The sequence below is a fragment of the Pristiophorus japonicus genome, chromosome 4 (assembly GCF_044704955.1).
Source record: "Pristiophorus japonicus isolate sPriJap1 chromosome 4, sPriJap1.hap1, whole genome shotgun sequence".
Taxonomy (NCBI): Eukaryota; Metazoa; Chordata; class Chondrichthyes; family Pristiophoridae; genus Pristiophorus; species Pristiophorus japonicus.
Window position 1 is genome coordinate 259,012,173 of NC_091980.1, and position 21,553 is coordinate 259,033,725.

At 42.6% G+C, this 21,553-nt stretch overlaps 1 protein-coding gene across 1 annotated transcript; it reads right to left on the bottom strand.

Annotated features, from left to right (window-relative positions):
• Nucleotides 1-667: 667 nt before the first annotated feature.
• On the bottom strand, nt 668-21,150 carry LOC139263379 (heat shock protein HSP 90-alpha). The gene is made up of 11 exons (XM_070879385.1): nt 20,978-21,150; nt 20,334-20,498; nt 6,539-6,905; nt 5,267-5,400; nt 4,818-5,123; nt 4,537-4,702; nt 4,202-4,392; nt 2,854-3,001; nt 2,507-2,775; nt 1,651-1,984; nt 668-1,267 (listed from the first exon to the last, which is right to left on the bottom strand). Exons 2-11 carry the CDS (start codon nt 20,496-20,498, stop codon nt 1,155-1,157), a joined length of 2,193 nt encoding a protein of 730 aa, XP_070735486.1. The 5' UTR covers nt 20,978-21,150; the 3' UTR covers nt 668-1,154.
• Between the last annotated feature and the right edge of the window lie 403 nt (nt 21,151-21,553).

The following is a 21,553-nucleotide window of genomic DNA, read 5'->3' on the forward strand; positions in this document are numbered from 1 at the left end:
AGAGAAGATGAGATTGCTCTCCTTAGAGCAAAGAAGATTTGATAGGTGATCATAATCACAAGGTGTCTAAACAGAGCACATAGAAATGGTTCCCACAGGCAGAAGGGTCGAGAACCAGAGGGCAGATTTAAGGTAATTGGCATATGAACCAAAGGCAACATGAGGAAAACCATATTTTTTTTTATGCAGCGAGTAGTTAGGATCCAGAAATGCACTGTCGGAAAGGGTGGTGGAGGCAGACTCAATCATGGCTTTCAAAGGGGAATTGGACAAGTACCTGAAGGAAAAAAAAAACTTCAGGGGTACAGGGAAAGGGGCTAGCTGAATTGCTCTTGGAGAGCTGGCACAGGATTGATGAGCTGAGTGGCCTACCTTCTATGCTGTAACCATTCTATGATTGGACAGTTGTTGAGACACAAGGCAGCTAAGACACCAAAATGGCCTTTGGGAACTAAAAAGCTTATGGACAAGGGTAAAATATTGCAGGGATTCTCTCCTGGTATGTAGTGTTGCTAGACTAGAAGGGGGATGGGGGGAAAGAGTTGGGAGCAGGAGTGTTAGAGAAGTGACTCTATAATGTTAGTTATCCCATCTTTGGCCCACACTTTCATCTAGCAGGCTCAATTTATGGGATTGGTGCCCGCAAATTATTTCCATACGAGACACCAACGCTCTAGAAGTTTTATTCAAGAAACAAAAAATCTCAAATCATGAAAGTCATGAAATGTACAACTTAAAACAGGATGTCTGGAAAGCTATACTGAATAATCAGTAAACCTCATGAATAATTAGATACTTAATACTTATAGCTTTAAACAAAAAAAGGGAACGAGGAATAATTCTCATTAATTTTAAGCACTCGTTTTGGCCAAGCAGGGGAAAAATCTTGCTCATTAGTTAACAGGAAGAATTTTTCATCGATTTACCATACCTTCAGAAAGAATACAGCAACAATTTAAACTAAAAAATTTTTTGCAACATATGCTCAGTTGTTAAATTGCAGTAGTTTACTGGTACTTGCTGAACAAGTTTACAGAAAAACTCAGCATCAACTGTGCTTCACAGAAGTGTGATACTGTTACAGCTGTGTCTATTACTAGTTTTTCTTTATACGGAGAGGAAAGTGAAGTAGATTGGTACAAGCTGTAGTTTGTTCAGTCAACTTCTTCCATTCGTGATGTATCATCATCATCACCTTCTAGTGGTGGCATCTCTTCTGCATTTGTTGGGCCTGCATCCTCCATGACAGGATCTTCCTCATCAATACCTAAAGAAACAGGTAAAGGTCATAGCTTATTAGTATATTTTCTTTCCATCAGCCAATATTTATTGGAAAACCTAGCAAAACAATGGCTGCTAAAGGGAAAAAATATCCTATTGCCAGATGGCCTAGATCAGAGGGGGCAGGGAAGGAAAAAAAAACAATACTTTTCCTATTAGAACCATCTTAAGAATCAGATCATTGAAACCATGTCTAACACTGAACTTTTTACATTGCAATATTCTTAAAACATTTTCTTTATGCAATACAGGAAAGAAAATCAATCCCAAATTCTGCAAAGTAGTGTTTGTAGATGTTTTAATTAAAAGCTTTCAAAATATACATAAACTTGGTGCCCACAGACAAGCACATTTGGTCAAGATACTTACCAAGACCAAGTTTGATCATCCTGTAGATACGATTAGCATGGGTCTGTGGATCTTCCAATGAAAAGCCGGAAGACAGAAGTGCCGTCTCAAAGAGAAGAATGACTAGATCCTTTACCGACTTGTCATTTTTGTCAGCTTCTGCTTTCTGCCTCAGTGTTTCAACGACTGGATGATCAGGATTAATCTCCAAATGTTTCTTAGCTGCCATGTAACCCATTGTTGAGTTATCACGAAGTGCCTGTGCCTTCATGATTCTTTCCATGTTGGCAGTCCACCCATAAGTACTGGTTACAATGCAACATGGAGAAGCAACTAAGCGATTGGAAACAGTTACCTGGGGAAAAAAGAAAATAAATTAAAAAAAGGTACAGAATCTAAAAAAAAAGTTAATGGTAATTTTCCAGTTCAACTTCAACAGAACAGTCATAAAATCAAACTGGTACAGCACAGGAGGCCATTTGGCCCATCATCTTGGCCCTCTGAAAGAGCTATTAGTCCCACTCTACTTCTTTCCCAATAGCTTTGAAAATTATTAGCCTTCTAGTATTTATCCAATTTCTTTTTGAAAATTATTCAATCTGCTTCTGCCACCCTTTCATTTGCATTATGGCATACAAATTTTCTGACAGATGTTTGTTAATAAGGAGGAAGAGATCCATTGGGTTACCACTAATGTTCTATAACTGCAGGAAATAGGAATTGGAAGGATCTTCAGCTTTAACTACACAAAATCAAAATGTTGTAAAGTCAGCTATTTTCTATCCAAAAGGAGCAGAATGTGTGATAATCAAGTGGAAAAAAAACTTCATTGTGCAGTACTTGTATTTTATGCAATTATATACAAATTGAAACATACTTTCTCAATTTTCTTCTCCAAGATGTCTTTCATAATCTTGCACAGATTCTCATAATTTGCCTTCTTTTCTTCCTGTTTCTTTTTTTCCTCTTCATCTTCTGGAAGCTCCAAGCCTTCCTTAGTTACAGAGACCAAAGTTTTTCCATCAAATTCTTTCAGCTGTTGCACACAGTACTCATCAATTGGCTCAGTCATGTAGATCACCTCCAATCCATGTTTTCTCAGCCGTTCCACAAAAGCAGAGTTGGTTACTTGATCCTTGCTTTCACCTAGATTTTAAAACAATTCAGAATTACTATATACACTCATTTCAGAAGCCATGTGTGTTGTGTCTACATTTTACATACCAGTTATGTAATAAATGTGTTTCTGGTTGTCCTTCATACGAGAGACATAATCTTTGAGGGATACCACTTCGTCACCAGTCACTGAAGTATGGTATCGGAGCAACTCAGAAAGCTTCTTGCGGTTCTGAGAGTCCTCGTGGATTCCAAGCTGTAATTTTTTTTTTTGGGGGGGGGGGGGGGGGGGGGGGGGGAAGGGTGAGGGGAAATGCGGGAGAGGAAGGAGTAAAAGGAGGGAAAAAAAATTTCAAAGTTGGTTATTCAGCATAACTAGGGTCAGAAAGCTGTTATCACAAAAAGGTCCATCAGGCAACTGTCATGCATAAACTAGTGCAACAAGAGTAAGTACATTTGCTGAAAGTGATTGTCAGAATAAAAAATATCATGCTGATTTGTGTATATACACAAACTGAACTGTAGCAAGCATGAAGCAGCACGATATTTGAGGCAATATAAAAGTGCTGCCACAAAATAGCACCTCTGAACTAGAGCCCCAGAATTAAAAATGGAAAGTCAAAGCCCAGGAAAAAAAAAAATCAAAATTCTAGCTTTCGGCTTCAGACAAAGCCTCAGAAAAGTTAAATGTAACAATGATTGAAAATAGATTACGAAGATATTTTACAGTTCGTAAAGAAGGGTAGTGGCCAACAGGATTTTGAAAAATATTCCATGATTTGATTGGTACATCTTGCTAGTTTTAAGATTGTAAATATAGCATCCTTGGGAGTAACATATGACCTTGAACTTCATTTCCAAAGCTTTCCACCACTGGGGTTTTATTCACTGTCTGGGTCTGTTGTAGACTAATTGATTGATTGCCATCAATCAACATCTTCATCAGCATGTCATTCAACTACCAGGATGATAGAAGGCAAACTAGATGGTATTTTCTTCATCACCCCACCCCAATCTAGTAATTCCCATATTCCTAAAGGTTTGATTTTTAATTTGTCTGTTTATTCGTAACGGAACACAAATTTACCGAAAAAAATGTTTGCACAACAGAAGATGTGATGCAGAAAATGTGAACAATGGACAAGTAGAGTCAATTTTCTGATTGTGTGCTCCCAGCAGCTCAGGATCCATCAAAAACACAGGCATTCTCCCCTACCCCATATGCATTCCCAGTGTACGAAGCTCTATTTTCCTCGGATGGGGGTGGGGAAAGACTGTCTATAAAATAAGTGTCTGGAATAAGCTTACATTGCAACTACTAGACCGAAGTTAATAGTTGTAGTGATGCATCAAATCAAGGCAGAATTACCCCCTTCCCATTGATCAATACCAAATTATTACAAATGCTGGCAAGAAAAAAAAACATCTACTTCCCCCTTATTAACTCCATGTTTACCTTGAGGTTTTTTGAAAATTGCTCATATAGCTTCTTGTAGTTTTCTTTGTCCTCAGACAATTCTGTGAAGAGCTCCAAGCATTTCTTAACCAGATTTTTACGAACAACTTTTAGAATTTTGCTCTGCTGCAACATCTCACGGGAAATATTAAGGGGCAGATCCTCTGAATCCACTACGCCCTTAATAAAATCTTAGGGCAAAGTGATTTTGACAGGTTAGTTAAATCCTATTAAAAATTATTCTTCCAGGTTATTACAGGTATTAAAACAAATTAGTCACAAAAAGTGTGTAAACACATTTGCATTAGTTTTACCCTGTCCAAATAAATACTTACTGAGATATTCTGGAATGAGCTCTTCACAATTATCCATTATGAAGACTCTGCGTACATACAGCTTAATGTTGTTTTTCTTCTTTCGGTTTTCAAACAAGTCAAACGGCGCTCGTCTAGGAGCGAAGAGTAATGCTCTAAACTCCAGCTGGCCTTCAACAGAAAAATGCTGAACAAATATGTGTGATTAGTTTTTGTTGTATAAGCAGTTAGAGGTTAATTGAGTTGCCATTAAGCAACTCAAATATGCTACAGTATATTCAAGTGCACAATACTGAACTTACTTTTACTGCCAAATGTTCCTCCCAGTCATTTGTCAGACTCTTGTAGAATTCTCCATATTCTTCATTGGTAATGTCCTCAGGATTCCTTGTCCAAATAGGCTTGGTCTTATTCAGTTCCTCTTGATCTATGTATTTCTCCTTGATTTTCTTCTTTTTCTTCTTGTCACCTTCTTTCTTTTCATCCTCTTCATCTGATCCAACATCTTCAATTTTTGGTTTGTCTTCCTCTGCAGCATCATCCTCTTTCTTCTCTTTTTCTTCTTCTTCTTCTTCATCACTGACCTCCTTATCTCGCTCCTTTTCCACCTGTTTAAAATAAATAATTCATCCACCATTTCTAGGGAATCTTGTTACAGACTATCAAGCTTATTTAGACAAACGTTCAAATGTCACTGACCATCAAAATTCCTGTAACAAGGCACAAAGTTTTGAACCAAGGGAAGACTTACAAATAAAGTGATAGGGTAGCCAATGAACTGCGAATGTTTCTTCACAATCTCTTTGACCCTCTTTTCTTCTACATATTCCATTTGATCTTCTTTCAAGCGCAAGATTACTTTAGTCCCACGGCCAATCTCTTCACCTTTTTGAAAAATTTAAACACAATGAAAGCAGACAAGACATGTGCACAATTATCCCCATAATACAAACCAAGCTTCTGCAAAGGCATCTCTATATTGGACACTTTCAAAATAAAATTAAAAATCTTGCTTTTAGATGGAAGAAAATGTCATCTTTAATAAAGATTGCTACAATTATTTTTCACTGTGCAATACCTCTTTCCATTTTAATACAACACGAGTTGTAGTATACCACACATTTAAGCATCATAGAAACATAGAAAATAGGTGCAGGAGTAGGCCATTCAGCCCTTCGAGCCTGCACCGCCATTCAATGAGTTCATGGCTGAACATGCAACTTCAGTACCCCATTCCTGCTTTCTTGCCATACCCCTTGATCCCCCTAGTAGTAAGGACTACATCTAACTCCTTTTTGAATATATTTAGTGAATTGGCCTCAACAACTTTCTGTGATAGAGAATTCCACAGGTTCACCACTCTCTGGATGAAGAAGTTTCTCCTCATCTCGGTCCTAAATGGCTTACCCCTTATCCTTAGACTGTGACCTCTGGTTCTGGACTTCCCCAACATTGGGAACATTCTTCCTGCATCTAACCTGTCTGAACCAGTCAGAATTTTAAACGTTTCTATGAGATCCCTTCTCATTCTTCTGAACTCCAGTGAATACAAGCCCAATTGATCCAGTCTTTCTTGATATGTCAGTCCCGCCATCCCGGGAATCAGTCTGGTGAACCTTCACTGCACTCCCTCAATAGCAAGAATGTCCTTCCTCAAGTTAGGAGACCAAAACTGTACACAATACTGCAGGTGTAACCTCACCAAGGCCCTGTACAACTGTAGTAACACCTTCCTGCCCCTGTACTCAAATCCCCTCGCTATGAAGGCCAACATGCCATTTGCTTTCTTAACCGCCTGATGTACCTGCATGCCAACCTTCAATGACTGATGTACCATGACACCCAGGTCTCGTTGCACTTCCCCTTTTCCTAATCTGTCACCATTCAGATAATAGTCTGTCTCTCTGTTTTTACCACCAAAGTGGATAACCTCACATTTATCAAACTAATGAAATAACTAGCATGACAATTTAGAGCCTATATATAATACTTTGATATAATCAATCTACATATGCTTACTTACCATGATCTAATAGCACTGTGAAAGATCCTCCAGCAGATGATTCCCACAGATACTGATCATCATCATTGTGCTTAGTGATGACCGTTACTTTTTCTGCAACTAGATAAGCAGAATAGAAACCAACACCAAACTGTCCAATCATGGAGATGTCTGCACCAGCCTGCAAGGCCTCCATGAAGGCTTTTGTTCCAGACTTGGCAATGGTACCAAGGTTGTTAATGAGGTCAGCTTTGGTCATTCCAATACCAGTATCCTCAATAGTCAAAGTGTGCTCCTTTTGATTTGGAATAATGTCAATCTTCAGTTCTTTGCCAGAATCCAGCTTGCTTGGATCAGTTAAGCTTTCATAGCGAATTTTATCAAGAGCCTTTAAAAATAACAGAATGGCTTAACTGTAGAAGTTTGACTTATGCTTTGGAGCAGGAAGGAAAGTAATAAGAAAATTTTAAAAAAATAATTCAATAACTATGCAACTCCAGGCTCATGATTGGAGAAAAAAAAAGACACAATGTTCACTAGAAACAACTATGAAAGACAACAAAAAGTTGCTCAAAATTTACATAAAAGATGGTGTGTTTGTCATTTGAAGAGTTTGAAACCAAAAATGAACCAAGTGTTTTGCATCTCTGGGGCTTAATTTAACCTAGACCAATCATTCAACGGTCCTCTGCTCACATCCTTAATGAAAAATGTGGGTATTTTCAATCCAGTTCCCATTAAATATGGGCCCCAGAGCATTCTACCCATAATTTGCAATCTCATTCAGCAAAACAGGATGTCAGAACAGCAGCTTTTTTTTCTTCCATTTTTAAGTTATGTCACTGTTACCATTTATTGTCAATCCTTAGTTGCCCTGGAGAAGGTGGTGGTGGGCTTTCTTTAACCACTGCAGTCAGTGTGGTTAAGATAATTCTCAAAGCCAGGATTTTGACCCAGTGATGAAGGAATGGCAATACATGTCCAAGTTGGGATGGTGTGTTACTTAGAAGTGATGCTGTACACATGCACCAACTGCCCATGTCCTTCGAGGTGGTTGAGATTACAGGTTTGGGAGGTACACTACTGCCAAAGCCACCATGGCGAGTTGCTGCACTATAGATATGACACACTGCAGCCACAGTGCACCAATGGTGGAGAAATGTTTACAGTTGGATTGGCTGCTGATCAAGTGTCCTGGATCGTGTCAAGCTTCAAGATTGTTGTTGAAGCTGCACGCATCCAAGTAGAGTTTTCCATCACACTCCTGACTTGTGCCTTGTAGGTTGTGGAGATGCTTTGGGAAGTCAGGTGGTGAGCTACTCACAGCAGAATACCTACTCCCTGACCTGCTCTGGTAGCCACAGCATTTATGGCTGGTCCAATGGACCACCATATTTGCCCAACTAATAGTGACTACATAGCAAAAGTATTCATTGGCTGTAAAGCGCTTTGAATGCCTTGAGGATAAGAGGAGCTACAAAAATGCACATTCATTAAGTTAGCAGTGTAAGAAACTGGGGAACTGCAAGGAACATGCCTGTCAATTAAGACTGCCCAAGTCCAGGGAACTACTTGCAGGTGATGTCCTGCAAAAAAAATGTGGCTCCACAGATGCACAAACTTTCCATGTTTTCTATCATTTCTGACCTTCTGCTGCAGTGACTTTAAATCTATCTCGTGCCTAGAAAGGGGGAGGGGGTGGCAGGGAGTATAGTAGAAATACTAGTCTCTTCATTTTAAAAAAAGAATGCAAGCTGGCATTGCTGTTTTCATACACTGAGTCATCAATCTCCAAAATGTCATACTGAATGTGTTCTTTTACAGCACCGCCCAAACCCACGACCTCCATCGAGGGTTGCAAATCTTTGGAATTCTCTACCCCAGAGGGCTATAGTGCGAGTGCAGTCATTGAGAGACAGATTTTGAGTCATGGGAAAATCCAAGGGATATGGGGATCAGGCGGCAGCATTAGAACACTGGACACTCCATCCTGACTTGGACATTCACGTTCCTTCATCATTGGGTTAAAATCCTGAACTCCCTACTCATCATCATTGGCAGTCCCTCGAAATCGAGAAAGACTTGCTTCCACACAAAAAAAAAAAGTGAGTTCAGGTGGCTGTACAGTCAAATGCGGGAATTAGTTTCTGTCGCAGGTGAGACAGTCGTTGAAGGAAAGGGTGGGTGGGGAGTCTGGTTTGCCGCATGCTCCTTCCGCTGTGTGCTTGTTTTCTGCATGCTCCCGGATGCTCCTCCTCCACTTAGGGCGGTCCTTGGCTAGGTGTCGGTGGGGATGTTGCACTTAATCAAGGAGGCTTTGAGAGGGGGGGGTGTGTGCTTGAAACGTTTCCTCTACCCACCTGCCGTGTAGGAGTTCCGAGTAGAGTGCTTGCTTTGGGAGTCTTGTGTCAGGCATGCGAACAATGTGGCCTTCTCCTGTATATGGTCTGAGCCACACAGGAGATTTTAAACTAAGTTGAGCGAGCGAAAAAAGGAGAGGGCGAGCGAGCGAGCAAGCAAAAGATGCTGTCCTGCCAGGGGAATGATGGATGGGAAAGTGTAGAGAGAGCTTTACTCACACGTTAGTGGGAGCTGTGTACAGACCACCAAACAGTAGTAGGGAGGTTAGGGATGGCATCAAACAGGAAATTAGGGATGCTTGCAATAAGGGTATAGCAGTTATCATGGGTGACTTTAATCTACATATTGATTGGGCTAACCAAACTGGTAGTAATACTATGGAGGAAAATTTCCTGAGTGTATAAGGGATGGTTTTCTAGACCAATATGTCGAACCAACTACAGAGTAGGCCATCCTAGACTGGGTGTTGTGTAATGGGAGGATTAATTAGCAATCTGGTCGTGCAGGGCCCCCTTGGGGAAGAGTGACCATAATATGGTAGAATTCTTCATTAAGATGGAGAGTGACACAACTTAAGTTCTGGACCCTAGTCTCTGAATTAAGAAAGGAAACTGCGACAGTATGAGATGTGAATTGGCTAGGAGAATGATATTTAAAGGGTTGACGGTGGATAGGCAATGGCAGACATTTAAAGATCGCATGGATGAACTACAACAATTGTACATCCCTGTGTGGCACAAGAATAAAAAAAGGGAAGGTGGCTCAACCATGGCTAACAAAAGGAAATTAGGGAAAGTGTTAAATCCAAGGAAGAGGCATATAAATTGGCCAGAAAAAGCAGCAAACAATTTAAAATTCAGCAGAGCGCGTTAGATATGGCCTTTACGGCTAAGGGGATCAAGGGGTATGGAGAGAAAGCAGGAAAGGGGTCCTGAGGGAATGATCAGCCATGATCTATAGAATGGTGGTGCAGGCTCGAAGGGTCGAATGGCCTGCTCTGCACCTATTTTCTATGTCTCTATGACTAAGGGTCTAATTTGGAGGGGGAAAATAAGAGTATGAGTGTAAGCTTGCAGGGAACATAAAAACTGACTGCAAAAGCTTCTATAGATATGTGAAGAGAAAAAGATTAGCGAAGACTAATGTAGATCCCTTGCAGTCAGAATCAGGTGAATTCATAATGAGGAACAAAGAAATGGCAGACCAATTGAACAAATACTTTGGTTCTGTCTTCACTAAGGAAGACACAAATAACCTCCTGAAAATACTAGGGGACCGAGGGTCTAGCGAGAAGGGGGAACTGAGGGAAAACCCAGTCAGGAAATGGTGTTAGGGAAATTGAAGGGACTGAAGGCCGATAAATCCCCAGGGCCTGTTAGTCTGCAACTCAGAGTACTTAAGGAAGTAGCCCTAGAAATAGATGTATTGGTGGTCATTTTCCAAAATTCCATGGACTCTGGTTCAGTTCCTATGGATTGGAGGATAGCTAATGTAACCCCACTTTTTAAAAAAAGGGAGAAAACAGGGAATTATAGACTGGTTAGCCTGACATTGGTGGTGGGGAAAATACTTGAATCATTTGGAAATGCAGCGACAGGATTGGTCCAAATCAGCATGGATTTATGAAAGTGAAATCATGCTCGACAAATCTTCGAGTTTTTTTGAGGATGTAACTAGTAGAGTGGATAGGGGAGAACCAGTGGATGTGGTATATTTGGACTTTCAAAAGGCTTTTGACAAGGTTCCACATAGGAGATTAGTGTGCAAAATTAAGGCACATGGTATTAGGGATAATGCATTGACGTGGATAGAGAACGGGTTGGCAGACAGGAAGCAAAGAGTGGAAATAAACAGATCCTTTTCAGAATGGCAGGCAGTGACTAGTGGGGTGCCACAGGGTTCAGTGCTGGAACCCCAGCTATTTACAATATATATTAATGATTTAGACAAAGGAATTGAATGTAATATCTCCAAGTTTGCAGATGACACTAAGCTGAGCGGCAGTGTGAGCTGGGAGGAGGATGCTCGGAGGCTGCAGGGTGACTTGGACAGGTTAGGTGAATGGGCAAATGCATGGCAGATGCAGCAAGATGTGGATAAGTGAGGTTATCCACTTTGGTGGCAAAAACAGGAAGGCAGATTATCTGAATGGAGAGAGATTAGTAAAAGGGGAGATGCAACGAGACCTGGGTGTCATGGTATATCAGTCATTAAAGTAGGCATGCAGGTACAGCAGGCAGTAAAGAAAGCAAATGGCATGCTGGCCTTCATAGCGAGGGAATTGGAGTATAGGAGCAGGGAGGTCTTACTGCAGTTGTACAGGGCCTTGGTGAGACCACACCTTGAGTAATGTGTGCAGTTTTGGTCTCCTAATCTGAGGAAGGACATTCTTGCTATTGAGGGAGTGCAGCAAAGGTTCACCAGACTGATTCCCAGGATGGCAGGACTGACATATGATGAAAGACTGGATCGATTAGGCTTATATTCACTAGAATTTAGATGAATGAGAGGGGACCTCATAGAAACATAAAATTCTGATGGGATTGGACAGGTTAGATGCAGTTAGAATGTTCCCAATGTTGGGAAAGTCCAGAACCAGGGGTCACAGTCTAAGGATAAGGGGCAAGTCATTTAGGACCGAGATGAGGAGAAACTTCTGAGAATTGTGAACCTGTGGAATTCTCTACCACAAAGTTGTTGAGGCCAGTTCATTAGATATATTCAAAAGGGAATTAGATGTAGCCCTTACGGCTAAAGGGATCAAGGGGTGTGGAGAGAAAGCATGAATGGGGTACTGAAGTTGCATGATCAGCCATGATCATATTGAATGGTGGTGCAGGCTCGAAGAGCCTACTCCTGCACCTATTTTCTATGTTTCTATCTAACCCATGCGGTCCTGCCCTGGGAGTGTTTGATGGGACAGTGTAGAGGGAGCTTTACTCGGTCTCTAACCAGTTCTGTTCTGCCAGGGGAATGATGGATGGGACAGTGTAGAGTGAGCTTTATTCTGTATCTAACCCGTGCTGTACCTGCCCAGGTAGTGTTTGTGGGCAGCGGCAGGTTGGGGGCCATAAAAGGAGCAGTGGCTTGTGGCAGCCCCGACCTGCAAGAGACCATCAGCAGCAGGCCGGGGCCATAAAAGGAGGCAAAGTGGCTGCCCCTGGAGCATACCATTGCAAGGTACAGCGCAAGCTGGTGCAGGAGAGCGATGGCAGTGACTGGCTTGGATGTCATCAAGGTCCAGGTCAGTGATTGGAGCGAGGGTACGTACAGCAGGAGCGGCGAGAGATCAAGGAGTGAAGTGATCAGGGCGAGTTTAGGGCCAGAAGAGACGTGACCCCAGGGGCAGCACGGGTCAGCCCACACTGCGATTGTGTGCGCACTAGGTCCGTGCAGCAGAGCTGGTCTGCAGCTGTCTTGGTTAATTCTCGCCACTGGATCAAGACCTAGCTCTGTCAAGCCCTTGTGGTGGCTGGTGTGCAACGGCCACCACACATTAAAAAAAATCCATGCACAGGCATCTTCCACCCTTCAGGATGTGGTTCGGGACCTGCATATTTGGTCCTTCATTGAAACACCTCTGAACTCATCTCTTTTTGGTGTGGAAGAGTCATACTTGATGCGAGGGACCGCCTATGATGATGATATAGTATAGTAAATGGGTAGTAAGAGGGGTGGGGCTGATTAGGGACCAAAAAAAAAAGAGAGCTACGCATGAAGGCAGAGGGTATGGCTGATGTACCAAATGAGTACTTTGCATCTGTCTTCACCACAGAAGATGCTGCCATAGACATAGTAAAAGGAGATACTGGATGGGATAAGAATTGATAAAAACAAGGTACTAGAAAGACTGGCTGTACTTAGGCAACTATAAGCCAGTCAGTCTAACCAATAATCAGGAACAAAATTAGACAAGTGTGGATTAATTAAGGAAAGCCAGCATGGATTTGTTAAAGGCAAATAGTGTTTTTGATGAGGTAACAGAGGGTTGATGAGAGCAATGCAGTTGATGTGATGTACATGGATTTCCAAAAGGCATTTAACAAAGTGCAACATAATAGACTTGCAGGGAAAGTTGAAGCCCATGGAATAAAAGGGACAGTGGCAGCATTGATACGAAATTGGCTAAGTGACAGGAAACAATAGTAGTGAAGTTGTTTTTTGGACTGGAGGAAGATATATAGTAGTGTTCCCCAAGATTGGTTCTGGGACCACTGCTTTTCTTGATATATATGAAATGACTTGGGTGTGGGTTAGGGCATAATTTTAAAATTTGCAGATGACAAAACTTGGATGTATAGTGAACAGCAAGGAGGATAGTGATAAGACTTCAAGAGGACAGACAGGCTGGTGGAATGGCAGACACGTGGCAGATGAAATTTAACAGAAAAAAAGTGAAACAATATACTTGGTAGAAAGAATGATGAGGAAATATAAACTAAAGGGTACAATCATAAAGTGGGTGCATGAACAGAGAGACCGAGGGGTATGTGCGCACAAATCGTTGAAGGTAGCAGGGCAGGTTGAGAAAGCAGTTTAAAAAAGCTTACAGGATTTTGACTTCATGAAGAGGGGTGGAGTGTTCAAAAGCGTGGAAATTATGAACCTGTATAAAACACAGCTTCGGCCTGAACTAGAGTATTGTGTCCAATTCTGGGCACCGCACTTTAGAAAGTGTATGAAGGCCTTAGAGAATGCAGAAAAGATTTACGAGAATGATTCCAGGGATGAAGAACTTCAGTTACAGCGATAGACTGGAAAAGCTGGGGTTGTTCTCCTTAGAGCAGAGAAGATTGGTAAGAGATTTGAGAGATGTCCAAAATCATGACGGGTCTGGACAGAGTAGAGAGAGAGAAGCTGTTCCCGTTGGCAGAAGGGTTGAAAACCAGAGGACACAGATTTAAGGTGATAGGAAAAAGAACCAAAGGCAACAAGCTTTAAAAAAAAACAGCAAGTGATTAGAATCTGGAATGCACTGCTTGAAAGGGTGGTGGAGGCAAACTCAATCTCAGCTTTCAAAAACGAGTTGGATAAGTACGTGAAAAAAACCAGATCTACAGGGAAAGGGCAGGGGAGTGGGACCAGCTGAGATGCTCTTGGGAGAGTTAATAGGCCAAATGGCCGTTGTCCATGCTGTAACCATTCTATGATTCTAGTAGTTTCTGCAGCAGACCACCAGAAACCCATCTATTGTCCACTACAGTTTGTAAAATACCCCATTAAGGATTGTAAAGGGCCACTAAAGAATTCTGCAATAGTTATCCCAGGATGACAGGTTTAAACAAATCCTTTACATCAGTCTACACTATTAAATATAATGCAAAGTTGATGCATAGGCAGTCTTTGCTAGAATTAAACTTCAGAACAGACTGAGCTGCTGACTTGAACTGCATTCACCTATGGTGATCAAAAATGAGAATTGTGTTTGCTTATACAGTATATATTTAATAGTTCACTGGAATCTGGGATTGTTCCCATGCACTGGGAAAAGGCCCATGTTTAAAGAAAGGTCAAAGTCAGAATTGGGGATGTACAAAACGGTTTAAATTCAATTATAGGCAAGGTTGCTAGAAGAAATTACGAGAGATGTACTGTAAGATCACTGATAGAGAAGGGTTCATTAGGAAGCTCAGCAAAGCTCCTGGGGAAGGTCTCTTACCAACTAGATTTCATTTCTTGAGCAAGTTAGTTGAAAAACCTCAATAGCAGCACAAAAGGCTACCAAACAAGGTGGAGTCTTGTGGGACTGACGAACAGATATTAGGTTGGGTTGGATAAGGATGATTACATTGCAGATAGAAGGTTGCTATTAACAGAAGAGGGTCAAGCAGAATCTTACAGAAGGCACAGGCAGAATCTGCCAGGGCATTCGTTCTACATCTTTATATCAATGATCTGGATAAAATGTGCTGGGGAAAAGAAAAAAAAAAGGGAAACTAGTGTGAATTGAGACACTGCAGACAGATGTAGATGCAATAGGGAAAAATGCCAACCCATGGGTTCAATTTTCCCCAGGTGATATGCTCAGTTTGGAACAAGCCGCTTTTTTGGCCCAAGTTTAAAAGTGTTTCCTCAATCAATTTGCACCAGCTAGTTAAGATTTTTTTTAGGCAAGTTTTTTTTTCAGCCAAAGGGGGTGTTAACTGCCACCCTTGCCAATTCTGGCCATTTAGGGAAGTTTGGCCAGCTGAGAGTTACTCCAGTTCTTCTTAGGCCAGCGTACAGGGACTGGGAGGGAGGAGGCCATTTGGCCTGGGATAGGGGCAGGCCGGGGAGGGGGGAACGACACGGACCGAGAGGCCCTTTGGCCAGGGGAACGGGACCAGCAAGGCACTCGGGGGCTGGGGCAGCCCTTCAGCCAGGGCTGGCGGAGCAGACTGGCAGGTCACTTGGTTGGGAGAGCGGACAGACAGACCCTTCAGCCTGGGATAGGGTCGGGGATCAGCACCAGCAGGAGGAGGGGAGGCAGGGGGAAAGAGACTTTAATAATTGGAGGTTAAGTTGCTGCAATGTGTTGCGAGCTGGCTGTATATTTCACTTGAGCCCAAGCCCACTTGTGTCCCTGGTTACCGTGTCAAAGCCAATCTTTTTGGTGCAGATCAAGGCTCCACCCCCCAAAACCAACAAGTTAGGCTGCGCCAAAAAGAAGAAATCAAACAGGGAAACTTGGAACTTTTTTTTGGCGTACTTGCCCCCCCCCCCCAGGCGCAACTCCAAGTACGCCAAAAAAAGCTTTGGAGAAAATTGAGCCCCAAGTCAGGCAGATGTCTTTTAATATAGACAAATACAGTGACACACAAGTAGGGGCAACTCCAAGCATTTATATGCCATGCAGGGTTCATTCAGCAACCTCTAGAATGCAAAGAAGTACATGGACATAAAGTCATGAGGCTACTGTGAAAAGTAACAGCCATGACATTCAAGGTCACCAGAGTGTGATTAGCGTTAAAAAGGTTACATGTTCATGTTCAATGGAAGTTTCATGTTCAAGGGAAGGCAGTCTGGCTGCATGGAGATTAGAAGCTTATGCAGGAGGCAACTACAAATCGCTGAGGCGATTAAGTTTAGCTACAAATCTGCTAATCGTCATTGTCATATTAGAACATTTCCTGACCACCACTCAAGATTTGCCAATTTATTTGAAGGAACCATCAATAACCTGAAGAGGTAGAGGAGAACCACGAGATACCAGGTCATGCTGAGCTTCAACTTTGGTTGAAATATGATTTTGGTTTTTAAAGTCAATGCTCAAGACTGTCCACGTGGGTAGGACATTTGAATTAGATGGGTTACATCAAGTTACATAAACCTAAGAGATGTACCACACAATGACCACCTCCCTCAACATTCAATGGCATTACTATTGGCAAATACCCCATCAACATCTTGGGGATTACCATAAAGTCTACTGGACCATCCACGTAAATGCCATGGCTACTAGAGCAGGTCACAGGCTGGAGATTCTGCAGTGAGTGGCTCACTTGTGAACATCCCAAAACCTCTCCACCGCTTACAAGGCACCAGTTAGGAGGGTGACAGAATATTCTCTACTTGCCTAGATGGGAGCAGCTGCAATATCACTCAAGATGGTAGACACCATCCAAGCTAAGGCAGTCTGCTTCATTGGCATCAGTTTACATAGCCACTCCCACCACCAGTCACAATGTGTACAATTTACAAGGTGTATTTGCAACAACCCACCGAGGCTCCTTTGACACCTCAAACCCGCAACCACCTAGGACAGACAGTAGGTGCATGGGAACACCACCCTGACATAGAACCCCTCCATCGCTGGATCAAAATCCTAGAACTCACTACTTTGAGTGTACCTTCACATGGGCTGCAGCCCACCACTACCTTCAAGGACAACTATGGATGTGCAATAAATGCTAGTCTTTCTAGCAGCATCCATATAGACTTTTAAAAATTTTTATAAAAAGGGCACTTTTTGTATAATCATTGGCCTTAAATAAGTTGCCAGCAAATACAGATTTGCAGCAAGCCTTCAAAAGGGAACTGGACAAATTAGCCTTGGCTCAGTGGTGCACTCAGGAATGTTTCCAAATGAGACAAACCAAGACCCCATCTGTTCTTAGATGGGCAGAAAAGATCCTACAACACTTTTCAAAGAGCTACTGCAAAATTGCCCTGTACCTAGTGTAGAATTTACCAATATCTCGCAAAGATTCCAGGTACCTTTCCCTTGCAGAGGAGAAGAATCCCTTTCTGGGCTTTTAAAATGAGTTTAAAAGGGGCAGACGAAGCCTGCGGGGGATAAAAGGGGATGCATTTATTGAGACACCCCCCCCCCCCAAGTATAGGAAAGGGAATTCAAAATGGACCTAAATTACAGAAGCTTGAGATCCCCTAAACATCTATGGGAAGGAGCATATCGATTTTAAGATTCTACAACATTTTGGCTGCGAAAGAGTGTTACCAAATACAGGAGGTGGAGCCAACGTCTGAAGCAAATTTGTGTATTAAGGATCCCAGGCTGTCTGGGGGAACTATTCACCCCCGAAGAGATAATCGAATTACCCAATCAAACACAATGGAAATCATGGTCAGAAAAACTAGACAATCCTAAAACAATGCAAAACCAGTGATAGCACATTCTCACACCCTAATCGAGTTACTGCTGACAAAGGAGACATTTGAAAATCAATGGACAGAACAGTTTAAACAGAGCCCGAGATTTGATGGGAGATAACAGAGCCTTTTTTTTGGGATATATCGATCCCCCAGTTTTACAAAAGACTAGCAGAGCACAGACTAGGAGAACACAGAAACTAGCAGAACACAAACTGTAACTCGCAGACTCTAGCTGAGCACAGACGAGCAGAACACAGAATGAAGCAGAGCACAGACTCGAACACAGACACAAGCAGCCGGAGCTGGGGAGTGAAGAAATAGAGTCGTGAAGGAACCTACAAGAAATCGTAACGAGGCCCACGAAATGGAAGGTTGTTAGCAACCAAATTGACAAACCCGGGCTACCACAACCAGCGAAACGACCAACCAAAACCAACTCAGCAAAAACCGAAGCATCGACATTTATTTCCACTCTACAATCTACTTCTGAACGGCCAACGGGTGAGAAATTACCTAAAAGGACTAACTAAAACCAAAGAAAGTGGGTACTTATCCCATACATCCGAAACGCAACTTACCGCATCAACGGACGCACCCCAACCGAAGACGACACAGTCCGAAGTCCTCTCCGGGGTACGGCTCGCCTAGAAGGCCAAGTGCAGCGAACCCCGAAACAGTGTTTCACCGGCAACTGTCTAAAGGGATTGGTGAGCATAGTCCCTGAACCCTCAGAGCTATAACATAGTTAGTTAGGGTAATCGGGAGTGGGGGGGGGGGGGGGGGGGCGAGGCTGGGATAACTTGTGTAAATGTATCTGCATTCTCCTCTTTACCCCATTTAGAGTTTAAGCTGTATTCTTTTCCCCACAGGCTGTAATTTGACATTTTATTCAATGTGTTGTACCCTTCAGTGTGTATTGGTCTGTGTTTTATTAAAGGTGTGTCTTTTACTTCTTTTTAAACACAATAAAGCCATACCTGCTTCCTACCTTGAAACCGATTGTCTGTCCAAGTCTGTCACAGTCCCTTCATAATTCCAGTGTCTAGAACAAGGGTGTGGGAGCGATTCTGAACCGCTCAGAAGGGAAAGCTGACCCCCTGCAAACCACCCCTTACACTAGAAACATTTATCCCTCAACCAACACCAAATACAGATTATCTGGTCATTTACCTCATGGAGCTTATGTGCACATATGGCAGCCAAATTTGACTAGATTTCAAGAGTATCATAGTCAGTCTCTCGGAATCAAGGAAGACTTGCTTCGACTCTTAACACGAGTTCTTAGGTGGTTGTACAGTCCAATACGAGAACCACAGTCTCCGTCACACGTGGGGCAGATAGTCGTTGAGAGAAGAGGTGGGTGGGACTGGTTTGCCACATGCCCTTTCCACTGACTGCGCTTGATTTCTGCATGCCCTCGGCAACAAGACTCAAGGTGCTCAGCACCCTCCCGGATGTGCTCCCTCCACTTAGGACGGTCTTTGGCCAGGTGTCAGTGGGGATGTTTCACTTTATCAGGGAGGCTTTGAGGGTGCCATTGTACCATTTCCACTGCCCATCTTTGGCTTGTTTGCCGATAAGGAGTTCAGAGTAGAGCACTTGCTTTGGGAGTCTCATGTGGCCTGCCCAGCAGAGCTGATCAAGTGTGGTCAGCACTTCAATGCTAGGGATGTTGGCCTGGTCAAGGACACCAACATTGGTGCGCCTGTCCTCCCAGGGGATTTGTAGGATCTTGCGGAGACATCGTTGGTGGTATTTCTCCAGCGACTGGAGGTGTCTACTGTACATGGTCCATGTTTCTGAGCCATACAGGAGGACTGGTATTACTACAGCCCTGTAGACCATGAGCTTGGTGGCAGTTTTGAGGGCCTGGTCTTCAAACATATGAAGCCCTTTGGAACATCCCAGTGATCTAAAGGGCTTTAAGAAGTGCTTTGCTTTCCCTACACAAAGCAGGTAGATAGGTCACTGATGTCATTAGACATCAGAGCAAGTTCCCTAGAGATTTCCCCTAAATGGGCTCAAGGTTTCTCAGAAAGGGGGTAGGGAAGAGAAGAAAGTAAATATGCAAGTACACCAAAGACATGACACAAGTCAGTGGACCAGTTGGTCCACCCCACCCCACCACCATATGCATGTATTTGTATAGTCTATGCCCAGTATCCATTTATGTTGGAACTATATTAGTTCCATCTGAGACTAGTACATGCCCTGGTACATCCAACTCTGATTATCCCAACAGCAGACTTAGAGTCATGAAAAGCTGATTCCACAAATCTGCTATCAGGAAAAACATTAGAAGCCATTTCAGCACAGATCTCCCAAAAGTCAAACTGAAACAGCTTTAAGCAAACTTGGGTCTGCACAGCTGGACTGACTCACTTCAGTGGCTGAGCCAAACTTTTCCAGCTATTAGTTGCTTCTCAATAGTGCTAGTTGGCATTTTTGTACTGGTAATCTTTACCTATGTTTTTCCTTCTGATCAGTGCTTAAAAATTTCAGCACCATTCCTTTAGCAACTTTAACAAAACAGATGACACCCAAACCCAACTTGGTTTTTTCCCTCTCATTTCAGATACTGCAGAACCTGCTATTGATAAAATACAACTTTTTTTAAAAAAAATTTGAGTTTGTATAGTAGTGTTGTTAGAAATCCATTACAATCACAGCCTTCTTTGGAAGTTGGGGGGGGGGGGGGATACATGAATTTCTTACAGCAAGTAGGTCGTTTTCTGCACCAGCATCTCATACAGAACACTAGGAGTGACATTGACTTTATTGAGGGTGCTAAATCCTGTGGAAATTTGATTCAGGAAAAAAAAAGTTAAATCTGGATTTAAAAAATCACTTGAAAATGACTTACATCAGAGGCATTGGAAATGAGCTCTCTCAGGAAAATCTCTTTGTTGGAATAAAATGTATTGATGATCAAGGACATCAATTGAGCAATTTCCGCCTGAAAGGCGAAGGTCTCAGTGTCTTCCTCCATTGGCATGTCCTGCGCCGCTGAGTGTGTTTCTTCAGGCATCTGTGGTTTAAATTTTTTTTAAAAAAACTGATAAAATAACATATCAAGTGAAGCGACCACCATTCATTTAAAACCTGGGGGGTGGGGTTAACGGCAGCCGATGACTCCCCATGCGCAAGCCGTGGATACGCCACCCACCAGAACAAGCTTCTAGAAAAGTCTCGAAAGGCTCAGCGTCGCAACGCCTGACAATGAACCGAGAAACCGTCCGCAGAAAGCCCAGCTTTTTCGTTAACTCCCAGAGATTGTTCGCTATGAACTGCATGAAACTATATATATTTAAAAAAAGCATCCTTCCAGAATAGTCTTACATCGCAACCCAATCGGTAAATCGGCTTGACGACTTCAAGTAATTTTATCAAAATTAACAGCGGTTTCATTACTTTTCAAACACTTATTTTAGAAATAAATCAGAAATATCGTTACTCGCCATCGATCTCCGATCATTGGCATCTTCGAATATTTCTTAAACTTTTTACCTTTGACGGCTTATCTTCAGAGCACTAGCGCGCCGAGGTAACGACGTAAATTCGTTGTAGGAATCTCTCTGAGACACGCACCTCCGCTAATGCAGCGAGGGAAAGGCGACGGCCGCTTTTTATATCGCGCGTCGACTTAACCGAATTCAAGAAACATCTCGAACCCGGCCAAGGTGCTGCGCTGATTGTCCGCGGAGCCAGCCAATGGGAAGCCGCAGCACCTGGCGTTCCCGATCCCACATCAACACACGACGGGCCAATCAGCGGCGCGGAGGCGGAACACTGCGGAAAGCGGTTGACTGAGTCACTGTCCCTCAGTTGCTGGAATTTTCTGAGCTGTTGGTCGCTGACCGAACTTAAATGAATCGGGCTTCCTTGACATCATGTTGCGTACTGTTTGCAACAAACACAGTACCTTAATACCATTCTGAAGATACAGCTACGTTTTAAACTTTTTTTGTTTACATTTAGATATCCATCAAAACCTTAATCTCACAAAGTTGTTTTGTAAAAAAAAATGACCTCGAATTTGGAACACGTTCTCCAGTTCAATGTTAATTTAGTAACATATCGCAT

Bases quoted from the DNA above. Each gene is read 5' to 3' on its own strand.
- LOC139263379 (XM_070879385.1), bottom strand. From the start codon at position 20,498: ATGCCTGAAGAAACACACTCAGCGGCGCAGGACATGCCAATGGAGGAA. The intron at 4,703-4,817 runs GTAAGTTCAGTA...ATATTTGTTCAG, and splicing joins AGGAACATTTGGCAGTAAAA to CATTTTTCTGTTGAAGGCCA. The intron at 1,268-1,650 runs GTAAGTATCTTG...CTGTTTCTTTAG, and splicing joins GATGATCAAACTTGGTCTTG to GTATTGATGAGGAAGATCCT.